Here is a 21,161-nt window from a genome sequence, read left to right as displayed (position 1 = left end):
CAAAGAACATGTAAATGCTTCTAGTAAAAAAATAATCATTCCTGCCCTTCAAGAGCCAGACTATGACAAGCAGGAAAGTTCAACAAATGCCCGTAAAAATTGTGGTCCCTGAACTTGAAATTCAGAAACCACTCCCTTAATGGCAGGTCCTGTAAAGATATATAACCATGCCATCTGGTGCTGGACTGCATCTGGAATTTGGTATTTTTCCATTGGGATGGGAAGGGTGAAACAAAGGATTTTCAATCATGGGAAATTCTATTTAAGGCACGGGAAGTAATCAGTGATCAACTTCAGCTGGCTTTTGAAACTTCCTTGCCCACCCTAAAAGGATACACATGAAGAAACCTGAAAATAAAGAACTCTAAATACACAAGAAGCTGTTAGACCCAGACCAGAGAAAAGTTCAGCTCTGACTTGAAGTGTTTTATATGGAATATGGACTTGGGTGAAAAATTTATTTGTAACTATCTCTGCTAGCATATCAGGCTTAGCTAACATATTTTATTTATTTTAGATTAGTATTTGCTTTGATCTTTCTGGTTTTACTTGCAATCGCTTAAATCCTACTTTACATACTTCATAAAAACACTTTTGTCTATTATCAAACCCAGTGTAAATGATGGTTAGCTGGGGCAAGGGGAAGCAACAGATGTGCAGATCTCTCTTGCTTTGAAAAAGGGGTTGAACTTACAAATTTTCTCTATTTAAAACATAGTAAGAGGCTTTACATAGTAAGAGGGATTTATTTGCGGTTTTGGTCCCTTTTGAGGGCTATGCTCCTGGGTGCTGTGGAGAGTGTACAACTGAACCCTCCCAGAGCTGATCTGGTTCAGTGTCTATGTTACTCTGCTGAGGGCTGTTACCCTAAGCCTGTGCCTTTACTGCAGGTGACTAGAGCTTCTGGACCATCAATACAGGGCAGTGGAAGATGCCAGAGGGCATGCAGGTGAACTCAATGATATGATAAGCACACTGGTTGATAATCTCAAGGGGACCTCTGTGACCCAACCCATCACACCTACCTCCATACCTGCCTCTTCTATTGGAGTTGTCTGCCTGTGCCTATAAGGTGATACAGGCTATCCAGTCCCACTGTGTACCAGGCTACTTCCTAAAATCTTTGCTTAGGGGTTGGTTTAGTTGTGATGAATTTCAGGTTCTGTCTGTTCCATTTTTGAATTGTGAATACTTGTACGAAATTAGATCCTGATTTTTTTGTCTTATGGAAAGCCTTTAAACCTGTGGAGCCACAATGAGTTAGAAGGGTTGTGTCAGCACTCTGCCAGGCCAGAGCTACATTCAATGACTGTCTATTCAAAATAAAATATTGTTGGAAGATGGGTTTGCTCTGACTGGGAGAAGACATTTCCTCCTATTGTCTGAAGGATACAGAGTTGCAAGTAATGGAATGTTATCAGGAGAACAAAAGAAGCAGGTGGCCATAGGGAAGGTAAGCTCTGAAGGACATCACACGTTTAAGGTATTCTGTTGTTTTGTGTCATCTGTATTCCTGCGCTTTACATGATTAAAACAAAGAGCATAAAGGGGAAAGACTGAACAGAGTGTGTGCGTGTATGTGTGCTGCTTGCTGCACAACTCCTGTGTGGCCCTGAGAAAATTTAACTGTAAACAAATTCAGATCTGTAAACGAACATTAAGTTACACAGTCAGTTCCACTGATGAGATTAAGGAAGTAAAAATCCCAGACCCACCTCTGCTGGCAACAACCCAATAACACATCTGAAGCCAGCTAGTAGAATTTCTCTCACAGTACTGTACTTAATAGCATTATATTGGACAAATACTAAAGACTTCATCTTAGTTCCAGACAAAACTTTCATTGAACCTGACTGTCCTCTTCTGGTATAAGCCCCATAAAACCAGATGTAACTTCAGTGAGATCACTGAGTTATACTGCTGTCAAAATAAGAAATTGAGAACAGAAATGGACCCTTTGGGCCTGATCCAGAGCTGATATAAATTGACATACCTCCAAGGACTTCAGGGGCACAATGCCAGTTTACACCAACTAAAGATTTGTCCCTTTAAGTGAAATGTGAATTTTGCCTGTATAGAGACTTTTGGCTTTTGACCCCTATATTCATACTCTTTTACATAAGATATTACACAAGGTCCCAACGCTCTTTGCATAGACAATCTTAGGTTGATTTAATTACTTTCATTTATGCTACCAAATAATTTATGTATATTATGTATTTATTCTCATAAGCTACATAAAGAGATGGAATACTTTACAAAATAAAAGATGAAAATGAGCTAAAATAAACACTACACATTAAGTGACACTTAATGTATGCATAAACACCTTAGATTTTCTTACACCATAGTGTGGCTTAGGAAAACAAATTAATTTACTCTTCAACAATACAAAAATGGCAAATCCAAAAGCAAACCTATTGGTGATGACATATATTTAACACAATTAAGTTCATTGTTTCAAATACATGTGTTAAAATAAGCTGCACTGAACATATGCTTTACTTTTCTTTTAACTTCAATGAAAGTGAAAAGACCCGAAGCACAGTATATAAGAAAATTTTAAAAATGTAAAGATATCTAGGCAAAATACTGTAAGTTTTATTTTTATTACAGATAATAGCCCCCCTCCAAAAGGAAAAAAAAATAAGCAAGGATTTTTACCTTCAGATTTGTTGTCAGCCATTCCAGTTACCTGATACAAAGTAAGAGTTGAGTGGCAAACCTTTACTGTTGCCTTTCAGCACAACATATCATTACTGTGGTGACTCAGAACACTAAAGCTTGTGCTAAAACTCTGTTTCATCGGCCAGTTCCACTTAAGTGTCTTGGTTTAAACTGGCCATTACAGCCTTAAAATATCTGTTACAATTCCGTTGTGAGCTATATTTTTAACTGGCGCAAATCTGAGCAGTCACAAGTTGGGATTCTGATGCATATGAAATAATGGATGATATAAATTAAGGAAGTACAAAAAACACACTGAAGAATTTTGTCATGCTATCTGTAGGGTTACTGTCTTAAGTTTCTTGCCTTATTTAAACAAGATAGGCCAGTATCCAGGATAGTCTCCAGCTAAGGGCCAGATTCTACCCTCTTTTCATGTTGTATAGCACTTGACAGGATTCTCACTGATTTTAATAGAATTACTTCTGAATACAGTGTGAGTAAGGATGGCAAAATCTGGCCATGAATAATCAGTTATAAATTCTCAGAGTGCTCAGGGTAAAGGATTGTATACCGTGTTCTCTTTGGTCCAAGCCCAGGTCCCTCATTAGTTGAATGCACGCTACTCTAAGGTAGTAATCTACACAAGCCATCATTTGCAAGTTCCAAGAGAAAACAACTTTTATTTTGTGCCTATCAAATCAGTTCTGAGATGGGGTCGGGGAGATTTTTCTTGGTTTCATGACCCCTTTGATCAAGCCACTTATTTATGATTTAAAACAACCATACTGTAGGTAAGGTAGTATTTTTTGAAAACTGTGTATATTCCTGTTAGAAAATGGGCCACTGGCGTGTGTTCACGTAATGTTTTAAAATACGGTTTCAGTTGAAAACTAAAAATAGCATGATAGGACATTCCTTGGATACTACATTCACCAGTAATTATTCAATTGGTCTTTACATTAGCCTCATGGAAAAGAGAATCAGGCTGCAAAGCACTGACGAAGCTGGCTGGTGCCAGGGGAGGAGGGTAAATTGTATGAGGGCCTGGCAACTCAAAGGGACCCAGAGCTTCTGGCCACTTCCACTGCTGTTACTGCAGAAGTGGTAGAAGCTGGAGCCCCAAGCTGCTGTGAATTGCTGTGTGAGTGCTGAAATGCCATTCTGTATTTCTCGGGGGGAGGGGGGGGCAGGGGTCACGCTGTAGTCTGGGTGGTGCTAAGGGCTGACTACCCCAGGTCTCACCCCTTGTGCTCGTAGCCCCACCCCTTCCACCGGGTGCCCACCCCTTTTAGGAATTGGAGCCGAGCCTCCCCCTCCTCCCCACACACACCATGCCCTGGGGCCTGTAGCGTCTGTCAGCCCTGCTGGTGCTGAGCATATCATCAAGATCAGGATCTTCAACATGGGAGCGAGGGAAGAGGTCATGCAAGGTGGAATCTCCCATTTCTTCTCTCTTTCCTTCAAGAGGGGAAGGCAAGTTCCCAGAAGGTTTCTGTGGTGGACAAATAGATGTAGATTGAGCAGGGTGGCCAGTAGGGAATGTAGTGCTCCAGAAGCAGTGAGGAGCTTGCAGCCCCCTCTGGCTGGAAGGAAGGAGAGAGTGGAATATCCCACTAGGAAGGAGTGTGGGAATGTCCCCTTCCAAGCAGCCAGGATGGAAGAAGGGAAACACATGGAGTTCACTTTTTCCAGGAACCCGATGAAGTGCCAGTGGCAGCATGTAGCATGGTGCTGTGGCCTCCCCCTGACTCAGAGGCTGAGGAGGCCTTTCAAAGACCTTGATGGGTGGGCCCAGAACACCTGTGCCCCACCCCCCAGAGACCAGCACCTGGGGCCAGAAGTACCAGGGGCGGGGCTTGAGGCTCGTTAAAAGACTGGCCTCTGAGCAGGGCAGAGGCCTCTGACTGGGCTTCTGAGAACTGGAGCTGGGGGACCTGGGACAGACCTCCAGGCCAGCGAAAGCCACCACCCAGCTGCCCTGACCAACCCAGAGGGCTGCAGCCACGCCTGCAGTTAACCAGGTACTCAGACTTTCCTGATCCACTGGGGCCCTTGGGCCTGCAGTGAACCCCACACCCTGAGGCCCTGACGGAGCTGGAGATCCTGCCCGTGGCCAGCTACCCCAGGGACCCAGACGGGCGTGAGCCTGGAGTCTTGCCTGCTGCCCACAATGCTGAGGCGTTGGACCTGACAGAACCCATGGTCCTGCCTCCTGCATGCTACCCAAATGTTGTAGAGGTGCCTGACTGTCCGTACCCACCCACTGCTACTTACCTGAAGGAGACCCGCCTTCCTGAGCTCGCTAAGCACTCCGAGTGGGACCAAACGCAGATGAAGGGGGAGGAAGAAAGGGCCTGGGGAATGCTCCACCTGTTCCCAGGCTTGCTGCCTTGCCCTGAACCAGGGCTGGGCTCCCTGACTGTTTGCCTGAGGCCCTGCCCTGAGCAAGGGCCTGGGTGTGTATGCTGCTTGCCAGCAGCCCTGTTAAAGGGGACCAGACTCTGGGGAGACGGCTGTCAGCACCAAGGTCAGTTGTATGCAGACTGGGGCAAGGTGCGGAGGCCCGTGCTGTCCAGAGGGGGTGCCCACCACTGGCCAACACTGTTACACAACACTCCTCTCAAAGACTGTGGGGGATGCCCAAACCTTAGTGGATTTTAAATGACTAAAAATGTTATCAGAAATTGCAGATGTGCTCACTCTTTAGTCACACAGCAGCGTGCAAATCAACAGGACAGAAATATCAGGGAAGTGCTGATACATACTGAATTAGCATGAGAACTGAATATAATTGAGTATTTCTGTTTACATTCCAAATAATTTAATCTGTGTGCTTATGGAGAATTCCCTGTGCCTTTCAAATCTTTATGTAGAAGCTGCTATCCAAGCAGTAACATCCACAAGTTGGAACCATTTTGGGTCCTGATGCTACATTATTGTATGTCTAAAACTCCATTTGCCTTTTGTAGGATTTTAACACAAAAGGAGTACAGACTAGTTCCCTGGTCAAAGGGAAGATCATCAGAATTAATATGGTCTAACTTTTCCAGCATTTGAAAAAAAATGGTCTTTCAATCCCCTTGCTTTTTTGTTTCGGTTTGCTTTGGATTGAGGGTTTTATTGCTCCTCAAGGGACAAATTATGCAGTCTTTACTGATCTTTCCTCACTTCCCCCTCAAGCAAACATTCTCGTGGATCAGTAGAGTTTTAACTGATTAAGGAATGAGCTAGAAGATTAAGAGTGGGCACAATAAGAAGGAAGTGCATGGGAAATCTCCCTAACGTCCTGGGCGAAAATGCTGCCTTGACCAATAGGATTGGGTCTCAAATTGAGCAGAATGAAGCTAAAACAACAGTCTGCAACACCATTCCCATCTTAATAGAAAACCTTCTAAGCAAGAAGAGCTGAAGTCTCAATCGCTATATTTTTTGCTTCCTTGTAGGAAACATTAGTGTACAATGAATAGCAGAAAAATCTGCATGGATCCCACTAAGAGAAAGCTGAACATTTGATTGTTTGATCTATTAAACAGAACAAGAGCCCATCGTTTAAGTAGGCTATGGTCAGGCAGTTCACAAAATATCCCAGTCCAACCTTGGTAACACTGACATGTGAAACTCTGCTTCATGGCCTTTATGTCTTCTGGTTGAGGTTTTCCAGTGACAAAGAATCTTTGGCTTTTTTCAGAACGGTGGACCCCAATCTCAAAACTTTTGTGTGACAAGTGCAGATATACAGAAGAGTCAGTGATTTTACGGACACATCTCCCATTCTTCTGACACAGAACTTTACTGCAGAGTTTTGCTGCTGAGGTCACATTAATGACATAATGGCCTAAGGAGCCATCAATGTATTTTTTCACAAGTGCACAGGTGTCCTGTAGGAAAACAAGGGCGTGACATGTTAATCAGTAGCCAGAGTTATGGCCAAGTTTCCATCTTTTTGGTAAAATATTAACATGGAAGCATTGCTGGCTACACTAACATACTTAAACAACTTCTGCTGCTTTTACTCATGCAGTTAGCCCCCTGGCTTAAGTGAGTCTGCTTTCGTGGGAAGGCCAGTAAGATTATCGCTTTATTGCTCTCTCTGCTTTGGCTGAATGGTAGCAACATATTGAATATGTCATTACAAATAAAGTTTTCTAGTGTCTGTTGAATAGGAAACCATGTAAAATAAAAACAGGTTTTACACATTTTTTGACAAACTGCTTTAGCACTAGGGATTTCTACACTGATCACCATAATCCCTTTAACTTAGTAGCTATGAGACAATTTTCACTGGCTGGTGTGCAATGGGCAGAAACTGGAAAATAGCTTTTGCTTTCCTCAGATCCATGTTAAACTGCTGAACTCAGCTGGGGTTTCATCTCACCCCACTGGATTCAATGGGAGTTTTGCCATTGACTTCATCATAGAGTTCACATCATAGAGGTCACAATTTTAAGGAAGGGTAGAAGGGAAAACAGCAAAATAGAGATAATGGATTTCAGGAGGGCAGATTTTGGTAAACTCAGAGAGCTGGTAGGTAAGGTCTCATGGGAAGCAAAACTGAGGGGAAAAACAGCTGAGGGGAGTTGGCAGTTATTATTATGGGCCCAAAAGCAAGCTATCCTGCTGTGTAGGAAAGATAGAAAATATGGCAAAAGACCACCTTGGCTTAACCAGGAGATCTTGCATGATCTCAAAATAAAAAAGAAATCATATAAAACAAGGACAAATTACAAAGGATGAATATAGGCAAACAACGTAAGAATGCAGGAGCAAGATTAGAAAGCCTAAGGCACAAAATGAGCTCAAACTAGCTACAGGCATAAAGGGAAACAAGAAGGCTTCTTATAAATATATTGGAAACAAGAGGAAGACCAGGGACATGGTAGGGCCATTGGTCAGTGAGGAGGGAGAAACAGTAACAGGGAACCTGGAAATGGCAGAGATGCTTAATGACTTCTGTGTTTCGGTCTTCACTGAGAAGTCTGATGAAGGAATGCCCAACATAGTGAATGCTAGTGGGAAAGGGGTAGGGTTAGAAGTTGAAATAAAAAAAGAACAAATAAAAAATCACGTAGAAAAATTAGATGTCTGTAAGTCACCAAGGCCTGACGAAATGCATCCTAGAATACTCAAGGAGCTGATAGAGGAGGTATCTGAGCCTTTATCTATCATCTTTGGAAAATCATGGGAGACAGGAGAGATTCCAGAAGACTGGAAAAGGGCAAATATAGTGCCCATCTATAAAAAGGAGAATAAGAATAACCCAGGAAACTACAGGCCAGTCAGCTTAACTTCAGTGCCAGGAAAGATAATGGAGCAGGTAATTAAAGAAATCATCTGCAAGCACTTGGAAGGTGGTAAGGTGATAGGGAACAGCCAGCATGGATTTGTAAAGAACAAATCATGTCAAACTAATCTGATAGCTTTCTTTGATAGGATAACAAGCCTTGTGGATAGGGGAGAAGCGGTAGATGTGGTATACCTAGACTTTAGTAAAGCATTTGATACGGTCTTGCATGATATTCTTATAAAAAAACTAGGCAAATACAATTTAGATGAGGCTGCTATAAGGTGGGTGCATAACTGGCTGGATAACCATACTTAGAGAGTAGTTCTTAATGGTTCTCAATCCTGCTGGAAAGATATAACAAGTGGAGTTTCGCAGGGGTCTGTATTAGGACCAGTTCTGTTCAATATCTTCATCAACGATTTAGATATTGGCACAGAAATTACGCTTATTAAGTTTGCAGATGATACCAAGCTGGGAGGGGTTGCAACTGCTTTGGAGGATAGGGTCATAATTCAAAATGATCTGGATAAATTGGAGAAATGGTCTGAGGTAAATAGGATGAAGTTTAATAAGGACAAATGCAAAGTGCTCCACTTGGGAAGGAACAATCAGTTTCACACATACAGAGTGAGGAGAGACTGTCTAGGCAGGAGTATGGCAGAAAGGGATCTAGGGATTATAGTGAACCACAAGCTAAATATGAGTCGTCAGTGTGATGCTGTTGCAAAAAAAGCAAACATGATTCTGGGATGCATTAACAGGTGTGTTGTGAACAAGACACAAGCAGTCATTCTTCCGCTCTACTCTGCACTGGTTAGACCTCATGTGGAGTATTGTGTCCAGTTCTGGGCACCGCAGTTCAAGAAAGATGTGGAGAAATTAGAGAGGGTCCACAAAAGAGTGACAAGAATGACTAAAGGTCCAGAGAATGTGACCTATGAAGAAAGGCTGAAAGAATTGGGCTTGTTTAGTTTGGAAAAGAGAAGATTGAGGGGCGACATGATAGCGGTTTTCAGGTATCTAAAAGGGTGTCATAAGGAGGAGGGAGAAAAGTTGTTCTTCTTGGCCTCTGAGGATAGAACAAGAGGCAATGGACTTAAACTGCAGCAAAGGAGGCTTAGGTTGGACATTAGGAAAAAGTTCCTAACTGTCAGGGTGGTCAAACAGTGGAATAAATTGCCAAGAGAGGTAGTGGAATCTCCATCACTGGAGATATTTAAGAACAGGTTAGATAGATGTCTGTCAGAGATGGTTTAGACAGTACTTGGTCCTGCCATTGGGGCAGGGAGCTGGGCTCGATGGCCTCTCGAGGTCCCTTCCAGTCCTAGTGTTCTATGATTCTATCATTCTATGACTTTGATAGTAGCAAGGGTAGGCCCTGAAAGAGGTTACTTCTTCCCATATTGCTCATGCCCTAACAAAAGCCAATTTGCCTCCTACATCCAAACCTTTCTAAGTATTAGGTGAGGAAGCTGGCTTGTCATGTGCCTTAAAAAGACAGACAATTCAACCTTTGGTAGTTCTAGTTGAAGGGACTATCAGACTTCTTTAGATGAGTTCCAAGGCCTTGTCAAGAGGTGCAGGTTTTTGCTTCATTTGGGATTATATTCTGCCTGTGACTGTGTTAGAAAATTTGTGTCATAGTTCAATATTTGATCTCTGAAAAATGTTCCCCACCACATAGAATTGGAAGAGACATCAGAAGGTCATTGAGTCTAACCTCCTGCTGAAAGCAGGATCACTCCCAACTAAATCATCCCAGCCATATCTTTGTGAAACTGTGACTTAAAGACTCCTAGCTAAATTATTCCAGAGTTTCACCTCTCTCCTACTGAAACAGATTTTTGTAATAACCAATTTAGACCTCCCTGGCACCCCAACTTGAGACTATTGTTCCTTTTTCTGTCATCTATTTCCAATAAAAACAGCTGCCTCTCCAAGCCCCTCTTCAGGAGGTTGAAGGCTGCTATCAAGTCCCTCTCACAAGCACATGCCTCCCTGTGATCATGATTGGAACCTGCACATGGAAACCCTATTAGGGTTCTACCCAGAACCTTAACCACTTGGCCATCCCTGTTATCCATTACCAAATACTTAGCCTTGTGTTTTGTAATATACAGATTATGTAAGCAGAATACTGGAAAACAGACTTCAATTTACATTTCATTGCTTCAAACAGTATGTTATTAACTTGGTAGCAGTACTACCCACTGCTATGGATGCCAGCCATCATGTTTAGTCCCTGGATGTGGTTCCTGGGAAGCAATGGCAAATTAAAGCATGTTGTTAACAATGTGAAAGGACTCTCAAACCACTCATCTTTGGCCAAAAGGCTAGAGACAATGATGGGTGAGGGAGAGCTCTGTGGTATGGACATAAAATGGCAAAAATAAAGGTGAGTGGAGAGATAGGCTCTTATCAAAAACATAGCGCTTAACTGGTGAACATTTATAAATCCACCCCACCTACCTTTGAGCTGGCATACTGCATGCTTCCCCAAAGGACAACCCCTGCTGCACCCAAAGCAGCGCTCTCGCCAATAGTGTTCACCAGGTCAGCCTGAAAGAGGAATTTGTGTCAAAACTGGGCATTGGAAAAGCATCAGAATCTGTGGCACCAAACACAGGAAAGGACACTAGAACATTTAAGCATTGTTTTTTCCCAGAGGAGATGCTAATTTATGCTGTAAGATCTTCATATTCTAAAAGGCCCTTGATGAGTTTCCTGCTTAGACCTTAGATCCTTAGAGCGTGTGTTGTCTCACCTTTCTATGCTTGTACAGCTTCCTGGCCCCATGTCTGGACCTTCCAGGTGCTATAGTCATACATATAGTAGGCTGGATCTCCTGGCAGCTCCATGCCAATGAGCAGCCTTGCAATTGCAAATGGTCCCATGGCATATTAGCATAGTCGCATGAGATCTCACTCTCGGCAGATGCGGGGATGCTGGCAGTAAAGAGACCGTTTTTTCAAGCATAAGGTGCTGGCAACAGAGGGGCTTTTTGCCAGCAGGGGCACGTCCACATGGCTTCTTTACTGATGGTATCCCCCTGTGCCAAGTGCAAGATCTCATGTGGCTATGCTAATAAGCTGTGAGACCATGCTAATGAGCAGCCATTTGCAATTGTGAGGCTGCTCATTAGCATGGAGCTGCTGAGAGAGCAGCTCTATGTACACCCACCGGTAGAGAATAATAATAATAGATCCAGGGACTCACTGAAGCATTTTGAAAATTGACTTACAGCAGAAACTGTAAAGGGGAGAGGTAGAAAGAGGAGAAGGAGTAAAATTAATTATTTAAAAAAACATTTTTTTCTTATTCACACAAATAAGTGTGAATCCTATTGATATTTCAGTGTGTTGTAGTATATTTGTAATGGTTTCTCCAGGCAAATGGAACTGAGCAGAAAGGCACTATTGTGAACTGCAGTGGTTTGGAAATTTGTGTAGAATAATCTAGTATCTCTTTTGCAAGGGATTATAAATATGATGGTTTGTCATTTAGTCAGTTGATGATTATCTGCAGTTATAAGGCCTTGTACGTGCACACCAGGGTCGCGTCTACACGTGCACGCTACTTCGAAGTAGCAGCGCCAACTTCGAAATAGCGCCCGTCACGGCTACACGTGTTGGGCGCTACTTTGAAGTGGAAATCGACGTTAGGTGGCGAGACGTCGAAGTCGCTAACCCCATGAGGGGATGGGAATAGCGCCCTACTTCGAAGTTGAACGTCAAAGTAGGGCACGTGTAGACGATCCGCATCCCGCAACATTGAAATAGCAGGGTCCGCCATGGCGGCCATCAGCTGAGGGGTTGAGAGACGCTCTCTCGCCAGCCCCTGCGGGGCTCTATGGTCACCGTGTGCAGCAGCCCTTAGCCCAGGGCTTCTGGCTGCTGCTGCTGCAGCTGGGGATCCATGCTGCATGCACAGGGTCTGCAACCAGTTGTCGGCTCTGTGGATCTTGCGTTGTTTAGTGCAACTATGTCTGGGAGGGGCCCTTTAAGGGAGCGGCTTGCTGTTGAGTCCGCCCTGTGACCCTGTCTGCAGCTGTTCCTGGCACCCTTATTTCGATGTGTGCTACTTTGGCATGTAGACGTTGCCTCGCAGCGCCTATTTCGATGTGGTGCCGCCCAACGTCGAAGTTGAACGTCGACGTTGCCAGCCCTGGAGGACGTGTAGACGTTATTCATCGAAATAGACTATTTCGATGTTGCTACATCGAAATAAGCTATTTCAATGTAGCGTGCACATGTAGACGTAGCCCAGGTGTCCCAGTTTAGCTACACTGGTATAGATACTGATAGACATAATTACAGAGAAAATAACATCTTGTACATCATGTAGAATTGTAGATCAAGTTACCTTGCTCCTGTGCAGGAAAGGAAATAAATCATATTAATGTAAGTACTTTCATACTTGGTGATTGCATGTTCTGGTCATTCCCTCTGAAGCACCTGGCATCAGCCGCTGTTGGAAGCTGGACTAATGAGTAGATGGACCACTGGTCTGAGCCAATGTTGCCATTCTTATACACTGGATTAAATTAGTCCATATATAGATTATACTCATGTCACTCTTTTGGTTAAAAACACAATATAATTATACCAGTACAAAAACTGTTTTCAGACCAGACGTCATTAGTGTCACACAAGCAATGTGTGAACTCCACCATGCAGCCTCTCGAGGTTCCATGCCAGTCCCAAGCCTGGGTGAAATAAAAGGGTTGGTCAGATGAGTGTCGATGCTGATCGTGAAACGACAATACAAATGAAATCTGATGCCAGTATGACTAACTGATAAAAGATGTTGGCTCAGATGTCACCTGGATAAACAAGGCCCACAACATAAAATGAGCTATCAGGGTTGGGATGATAAGTTGGCTTCCAAAAGAAAATTACTACTAAAACATATACTATCTATTGGAACAAGGAACGCCCGAACACTGTGGGTGACTGGAAAGTCAGAGGTGCTTCGAAAGGAGATGGAGAGACACTGATGCAATATACTTGGACTGGTGAAGATGTGTTGGATAGCATCAGGAGAGATGCACGGTTGCAAAGTCATTTGGTCAGGGAAGGGAATGAAGCATGAGGCAGGAGTCAGATTTCTTCTTAGCAAAATAGCTAGAGAAGCACTGTTAGGACACAAAGCAGTGAGTGCAAGAATGATGGTAGCAAGGCTCGAAACAAAACCATTCAGCATCTCAATTTTTCAGGTGTATTCATCCACACCAGACAGTACAGAGGAAGAGACTGAGCTATTCTAAAAAGACTTGACAAAGACACTGGAGAAGATACCGAAGAGAGATGTGTTGATCATTGGAGGAGAATGGAATGTGAATGTTGGAACGAATAATAATAATAAAACAAATGAAGTTTGGGAAAGTTATGGGAAGGTTTGGATATGGAGCAAGAAATGAACAAGGAGAGAAACCATTACAGTTTGCTATGGAGCACAAGATGGTGATCTGCAACATGAGATTCCAAAAAAAGGACTGTAGGAAGTGGACATGGTGATCAAATGATAGGAAGTCTAAGAACATGGTAGCTATGATCTTGATAAGAAGATGGGTAACGTCAGAACAGCAGTGCTGAACTTTCCAAGGAGTGGACATAGACTCACACCACAGTCTAGTGAGCACAAACATCAAAATGAAACTCAAGAGAAAGTATAAGGCACAGTTTAAGAAAAAAAGAGACATGGCAAGGCTAGGCGAGGAAGAAATAGGAAATGAATACAGAGCAGCACTTGAAGAGTAGATTACGAGTGTGAGCACAGAGAAAGACCCAGATAAGAGAATCAAAGAGGTAGCCACAGCAATAGAAGAGGCAATTGACCAGACTGTTCTGGAAGAAAAGAAGATCAATAAGAAATGGATTATGCAGGAGACACTGAAGTTGGTCCAAGAGAAGAGAGCACTGAAGATCAGAAGGGATGTTTCCAAGAGGGTGGAACAGCAACAGAGTGAAAGCAGCTAGAAGGGATAAGGCAAAATCGTTAGAGGAGACGTGTGAAGATATAGAAAGGTATTACGTGAGTGTAAAACCAGGGAGGTGTATAAGACAATCAGGAATATTAATAGGAAGTGGCAGCCGAAGCAGATGGAAATCAAAGACGAGAATGACGAGGTGTTCATGAACAAGGAGGTTGTGCAGTGATGGACAAGATACTGCACCAATCTGTGCAAAGCACAGTTGGACCTGAGTGTCTCAGAGGGTCTGATTGACGAACTGAAAGAGATATCTCCACAGAGCATCGAAAGCAAGACCAATGTTTCAAAGGAGGAAGTAGAAAGAGCAGTGAAAGAACAACAAAAGCCCTGGAAAGCATAAGATCGTGGAAGAGGTGATCAAATATGGTGAAGAAAGTACAATTCAGTAAATACACCAACTATGTAATATAGCATGGAAAGAAGGGAAGACATCTAAGGAGTGGACAAGATTTGTGCTAGTGACAAGACACAAGAAAGGAGATTCAGGATGGTTCTTTGTTTCTGTCTAATCGCATGTCATCTTATTCTGTTTGGGAGAATATTGGAGCAAACATGGTTTTGTTCATGGGGAATGGCCTTTGTATACTACACAGCATGACATGAGTGAACGGGTATTAGTGCAGGAACAAGAATAGCTGTTATCTGCTTTATTAAAATATTTGTTCTTCCAGTCAAGGAGCAGAAACAATACCATGTATCTTCAGTCACTGATCACACATTATTAATATCAAGTTGTCTATAGAGAAAGTTTCTGAACATCCTAGATCATCCATATAGAGAATCATTTGCATACATTATGTGGTGAATACTTATCAATAAAGCCATTCTTAGAAGTTAGGCTGTGATGCAATGGTTTGCAAAGAGAAATAACACCTGTGGGGACCCAACTGCAGAGTCATTCTTGGCCTAGGTATTATGTATTTCCTAGGTCTTTTATAATAGGTACAGCAGCAGATGTGGTGGAAGAAACTGCTCCTTGGGGAGGCAAACCCATCAGCCTGAGACTCCACTCGTACTTCACCCTCTTTCTGCCTAGGCCCTACTCTCCTCACTGTCTGTTTCTTGTCTTCTCTCCCTCTTACTGCTCTCCCCGTCCAGGCAAATCCCTGAATCCAAATGTAGCAAATGACATTTGGGAAAAAACGAAAAAAACACCTAAAGAAAATGGACCTTGTTTTCTAGTGCCTGCCTGTGAAGACTGGGCATACAGAAACTATCTAATTAAAATCACTAAATTTGGGAATAAATAATGTCAATCACAATGTCAATCACAAGTTGTTTGTTGTACCCAGAAGTTCATCAGAGATTTATTGGTAAGTAAGGGCAAGTCAGCAAGTCAGCAATACAGCATTAAATATTATGGAATACATGATGCAGCTCTTCTTTGTTTTAAATTTTCTTAAATTTCTCAGTATTTCTGATCTGATTTTATATTTTAAATGTACTTTTAAGCCTTCATAAGCTAATCATTCCACATTAGTGCACATTTCGCAGGCTGAAACAAAGACATTATTTTAAAGTAAGCTGTGAGAGTGGGTTAGTGTATTTATAACAAAGTTAATTTCTCTTGGGAAAAGCAAACACTAGTTTGTTTCATGTGATCTCCATAACAACAGATATGTTTATGAAATGTCACCTGCTGTTTAAGTTATCATATGATTCCCAAGGTTTTAGGCATAACAGAGGATTTTATATCTTACTAAGGTACTGATTTTGGTGGCGGATTCTCTTAAAACTGCAGGTTGAAACTCCCAAAACCAGCATTCTCTCGTCCGGCAACATTTGTTGTTCAGAAGGACAACAGATGTTACTGGACCAGAGATGCTGGGGTGGGAATTTAGTACAGAGACCCTGGTTGCATTGGGAAGGGGGATCCCAGCAGGGCTTGTGTCCCTGTCCAGAGGCACAGCCAGCCTCTGTGAGGCCAGGGCTGCACCTGGTGCCTGTGGAGTTGGAGTCATACTGACAGCCTAGCTGGGACTGCTCTAGGCACCTGCAGGGCTGGGCCTGCACTGGTCTCTGTGGGGCCATGGAGAGAGCTGGCAGCCTGGTCCATGCCAAAGCCAGCTGCCAGCCTTAGGGCCATGTCAGCAGCCGAGTCAGGGCTTCAGGAGGGCAAGGTCCAGGAAGGAGGTAAGGGGGCCCTGTGGTTGGAGTTGGGGCTGGGGCAGGGGGAGAGGACCCGGTAGCAGACTAGAGCTGCGTCTACACGTGCACGCTACTTCGAAGTAGCGGCACTAACTTCGAAATAGCGCCCGGCGCGGCTACACGCATCAGGTGCTATTTCGAAGTTAACTTCGACGTTAGGCAGCGAGACGTCGAAGTCGCTAACCTCATGAGGGGATCGGAATAGCGCCCTACTTCGACGTTCAACGTCGAAGTAGGGACCGTGTAGACGATCCGCGTCCCGCAACGTCGAAATTGTGGGGTCCTCCATGGCAGCCATCAGCTGGGGGGTTGAGAGACGCTGTCTCTCCAGCCCCTGCGGGGCTCTATGGTCACCGTGTGCAGCAGCCCTTAGCCCAGGGCTTCTGGCTGCTGCTGCTGCAGCGGGGGATTCATGCTGCATGCAGAGGGTCTGCAACTCGTTGTCGGCTCTGTGTATCTTGTGCTGTTTAGTGCAAGTGTGTCTGGGAGGGGCCCTTTAAGGGAGCGGCTGGCTGTTGAGTCCGCCCTGTGACCCTGTCTGCAGCTGTGCCTGGCACCCTTATTTCGATGTGTGCTACTTTGGCGTGTAGACGTTCCCTCGCTGCGCCTATTTCGATGTGGTGCCGCGCAACGTCGAAGTTGAACATCGACGTTGCCAGCCCTGGAAGACGTGTAGACGTTATTCATCGAAATAGCCTATTTCGATGTCGCCACATCGAAATAGGCTACTTCGATGTAGGCTTCACGTGTAGACGTAGCCTAGGTGGCCAGAGCAGGGGACATTGCCCTTCATCAGGCAAATTCCTTTATCTGTGACCAGTCAGGTCACAAGGCTGCTGGATGAGTGGGGTGGAATCTGTAGCTCATCAAATAGATGAACTGATAGAGAAACTCTTTATCCAGCTATCTGGAAGAGAAGGGATGTTTCCCTTTACAGTGTCTCTTCAACAAGGTCGTGAAAGTAGAAAGATTACAGAAGAGATGGACTGAAGGGATAGGAAGACTTTGGAGGCAAGTTTTTATACTATAGTAAAAATTAAAATGCATATTGTAGATAAGGGTGAGCTTTTGAAGAATTTATTTAAAAAAGTTAATGTCTGAAGATCCAAGCATGCAAAGCTAAAGCTGAATACTCAGAGGCTGTGTCTGCACTACAGCTCCGTTTCGAAAGGATGGTTCTCGAAACTAAACATCAAAAGACGGCCTTTCGAAAGGGAGCATCCACATCAGCAAAAGGGGAGTGAAGGTTCCACTGGCCCTTTTGAATGGCATCCACACGTCCTAGGGCGCTCTTCCAAAAGTAAGGGGCAGGAAGTGCCCCAGGCAGGGTGGCATGGCGGACAAGCCCTTCCAGGGCCTCCACCTGCTGTCCCTTTAAAGGGCCCCTCATCCCAAGCCTTGGCCTGCACATACTGAGGGCCAGCTACCTGTCCCTAGGCAAGCAGAAGAGGTGCCCCAGGCCCCCATGGACATCGAGGCCATGGCTGGCGTGCTGGCTGTGGTCCTGGTTGCTGTGACCTTGGACCTCACCTGGTCTGGAGTGTAGGTGGGATGACCCCACCTGGTGAGGCCCTTGGGCAGGCACTTGAATGCCACAGCATTGTGGCACCAGATCCCTGGCTGGTGCAGGATCTCCTCATCTTCCCAGAGGGTGAGGAGGTCCCGCAGCTCAGCCTTAGTCCACGAGGGGGCCCAGTGCTTCAGGGCCTGGCTTCTCTCCTGGGAGGACTCCCTGGTGTCCTTGGGGGGGGTCCTTGGCATGGGCAGCAGTCCAGGGTGCCGGGCATGGTGCCAGTGAGCAAGGTGGGCTAGCTGGAGCCTCACAGCTGGGAGCAGGCTGTACAGCAGCATGGTCTCCCTGCTGCTTGAATGCTTTCAGCTTCCTGCCTGGGGGTTTGTGGGAGCCTGCTTCCTTAAACGTGGCTGGACACCGAAGCTATAAAGCTCTGCTTGTGCTATGAGTGGCGCCACCTCCTGCCAGCTGATCACTGCCATGGAGGACTCCCTCTTTCGAAATAGTGGGCCACAGAGCATCTACACTTTCTCTCTTTCTAAATAATCTTTCGAAAGGTGGTGCTCTTTCCACTGTGGGAATGAAGGACTGACTTCAATGGAATGGCCCCGTTCTTTCGAAGCTAATTTTGAAAGATTGCGATGTGTGGGTATAGGCTCTGCAGGTCATTTCGAAAGAAAGCCATCTTTCGACCTTACTTTCGAATGTACTTGCTAGTGTAGATGCACCCAAGATTCTGTGTCTAAAAATCTATGCAAGGATTTTTTTAGAGATGTGATTTTATCCAAGCAACAAATTAATGAAATATTTAAAGCAAGTTTTAAACTAAAGTCCTGTAGACACATTATTGCAATGCATACCTATTTTTGTCAGTAACTTCAGACAGTATATACATCTGCTAAATAATTTCATTACCATTGAATGGCTCTTTTACATGTTCAGTGCTATCCTAGTAGGTCTGGCAAACTGGAAGGCTTTTCACTTTTAAGTTACTAGATCCGCTGCCAGGAAAGGTCCACCACCCTGCAACAGCCTACTGTGAGAAGCTGCAGAAGTCACCAGAAAAGAGAGAGAAAGAGAGGAGCAGTTAAACACTAAGACATGGGGAAGGCCCAGCTGGTTCCACACCTCAAGTATGTATCAAACCACTCCTTTCATGCCCAGGATATCATATAATCATAGAACATTAGGGTTAGAAGAGACTTCAAGAGGTCATGTGATCCCATCCCCTGTTCACAGAGGGCCAATCCAAACTATAGCTTGGATACCTTTCATCAAAAGCTATTTAGGAAGTCTTTCAGGAATTACATGTGCTGAGCAGTGGCATAAACAGGATCAGAGACAAGGTTTAAAGTTACCACAATATTATCAGAAATCTCGATGTCTCTGTCTCAGCCATCTATTTTGTAACCTGCATATATTTATTGTATTTTTTAAAATATTCCATTCAATTATCATTGGGTGAAGAGGCATCATATGACACAAAATGTATTTTTGGAATACAGTAGATTTAAAAAGACAAAAAGCAGATAAAGTTTTAACTTCTCTAGTCCAGCACTCTAATCCAGCAACATCTGTAATCCATCATGATTTTAGTTAGCTGGATAACCACTTATCATGGGTGTGGCTGCTAGACAGTATTGACCTCCAGTGGTCTGGCAAATTTTTCGGTTCAGCACTGGTCAGGTCTCAAGGGTGCCAGACTAGAGAGGTTCAACCTGTACTTTGTTATTGTGTATGATCAGACATAGCATACTTTCAGAAAACAAGATAGCAAGGAGAACACACTTATCCTTCCTCTAGGAAGCCTGTGGTCGGTCACATTCTGCCTTTGTGCAAGTTTTCTCAGGCAGGAGCTAAGAATGCCAGTTTAAACTTGGGCTTGCCTAGTTGATTCATCTGATTAATTTCTATACCCAGTGAGCTTCCATTTTGGGAAGAAAACAGATAAATTCAATCCTGAAATATTTTCTTCAGAACAATTACCTATTCTTACTATTAATGGGTTTCAAACATCTAGAATTCTCAATTCCATTTCTCAAGCTGAAGAATTAATTCAAAATATTTAATGGCTTGAGACCCAATTGTTTTGTGCTTTCTTCTAAATTCTTCATATTAAAGAATACTACATAATTGTATAGTAATAGACCAAAGCACTCCTGAAAGTTGTACCGTGACTGCAGTATTTTTCTTTACTGGGATAGTTCTATATGAGAAACACAAAGCATCTATAACTATTGTTATTAAAGAAGAAACTCCTAGGAAATACTTTTTCCAAGAGATCATATGGCTAATCTTTAAGTTTATATATATATGTTTGCTTACCTCTGTCAAAATATGTAAAGTATAGGCATAAAAAGGTCTGGAGTAAACAAAAACAGGCAAAACAGAGTCTTTTCTTGCAATTGAGGCAATGCGTATTGCTTCCTTAACCCGATAGTGAACGAACTTCAGAGCATTTGGACTTGACTTCAATATGTAATCCAGGTATATGGAAGGGTAAAGGGCAGTACTTTCTTTCCACAACCAAAGAAGGAGATCATTGCGGGAAGATTCAATGTCTGGGCATTTACCTGTATATGCTTCTGGGTGCTCCTTGTAATCATAATTGTAGCAATCTGGATAAAGATAGTAACCCCACAGACCATTCGGTCTCATGTGCTTAGCCAGAAGGATCGTGTTGTTCATAAAACTCTTTCCAGCATTTTCAAATTCTTCTTTAGCAACCTTCCTAATTTTGTCCTCTGACCATTGAGGATGATGTCTCCTAATCAGTTCGATGGACTTGTTTCTATAAATGGTTTTATTACCCCAGTTCCTGTCCCACTGGGGTCTCCAGTTTTCCCAGTCAATGACTGCAAGTCCTTGGAATTTCTTCATGGGTATGGAATGGTCAATGTCAGACTTAGCTTTGTTAAGATGCTTTGTCAGACTCTCATTCTGTGGCACCCCTCCATTGACAGAAACCCCATTGTCTAAGTAATAGGGGTAATGCCCCAAATGAGTGTGATAAAAGATTGTCACATTGGAGCCACTCAAAGTTTCATTGGTATTTGAAGTAATGTCAAACACACTCAGGTCTAGATCCACCTTGTAGCGCAGCCTGCACTGTTCCGTAGGTGCATTCCAAACAACAATGAAAGGCTTGTGGCGCAGCAGTGGGACCTTGGCCTGCTTGAGCAGTTGACCATCCACCATAAAAAATAGCATTGTGACTACTATCCCTTTAAGACACAGAGTGCTCATGGTATGTTGTTTTCGCTGACACTAATGTGATGGTTTCCTTGAAGAAAAAATGAAAAACAAGAAGACTTTAAAATCCAATGTTCACAGCAAAGACAGCCAGTGTGCCAAAGAAATGGTTTATTTGGGGTTTCTTTTTTAAGTTTTGATTCACAATCAATGTGGACAAGGACAATACTATAACCAGGATAAAAATAAGTCCGCTTTGAAATGCTTTCAAAGAGGGACACCTATGGTGGGAGACTATTTTATAGATTGATAGAGCTCACTGTCAGGCCTGGAATCACTTTGCTATATTTAACCTTTTCTTT

The 21,161-nt window shown here is 43.6% G+C and overlaps 1 protein-coding gene across 1 annotated transcript; it reads right to left on the bottom strand.

Moving 5' to 3' along the window:
* Positions 1–6,119: 6,119 nt before the first annotated feature.
* Positions 6,120–20,853, bottom strand: LOC142019097 (hyaluronidase-1-like). The gene is made up of 3 exons (XM_075005570.1): positions 19,933–20,853; positions 10,424–10,513; positions 6,120–6,548 (listed from the first exon to the last, which is right to left on the bottom strand). Exons 1-3 carry the CDS (start codon positions 20,851–20,853, stop codon positions 6,120–6,122), a joined length of 1,440 nt encoding a protein of 479 aa, XP_074861671.1.
* Positions 20,854–21,161: the final 308 nt, after the last annotated feature.

The sequence above is a fragment of the Carettochelys insculpta genome, chromosome 1, assembly GCF_033958435.1.
Source record: "Carettochelys insculpta isolate YL-2023 chromosome 1, ASM3395843v1, whole genome shotgun sequence".
NCBI classification, from domain to species: Eukaryota; Metazoa; Chordata; order Testudines; family Carettochelyidae; genus Carettochelys; species Carettochelys insculpta.
This window is presented reverse-complemented; position numbering and strand designations above follow the sequence as displayed.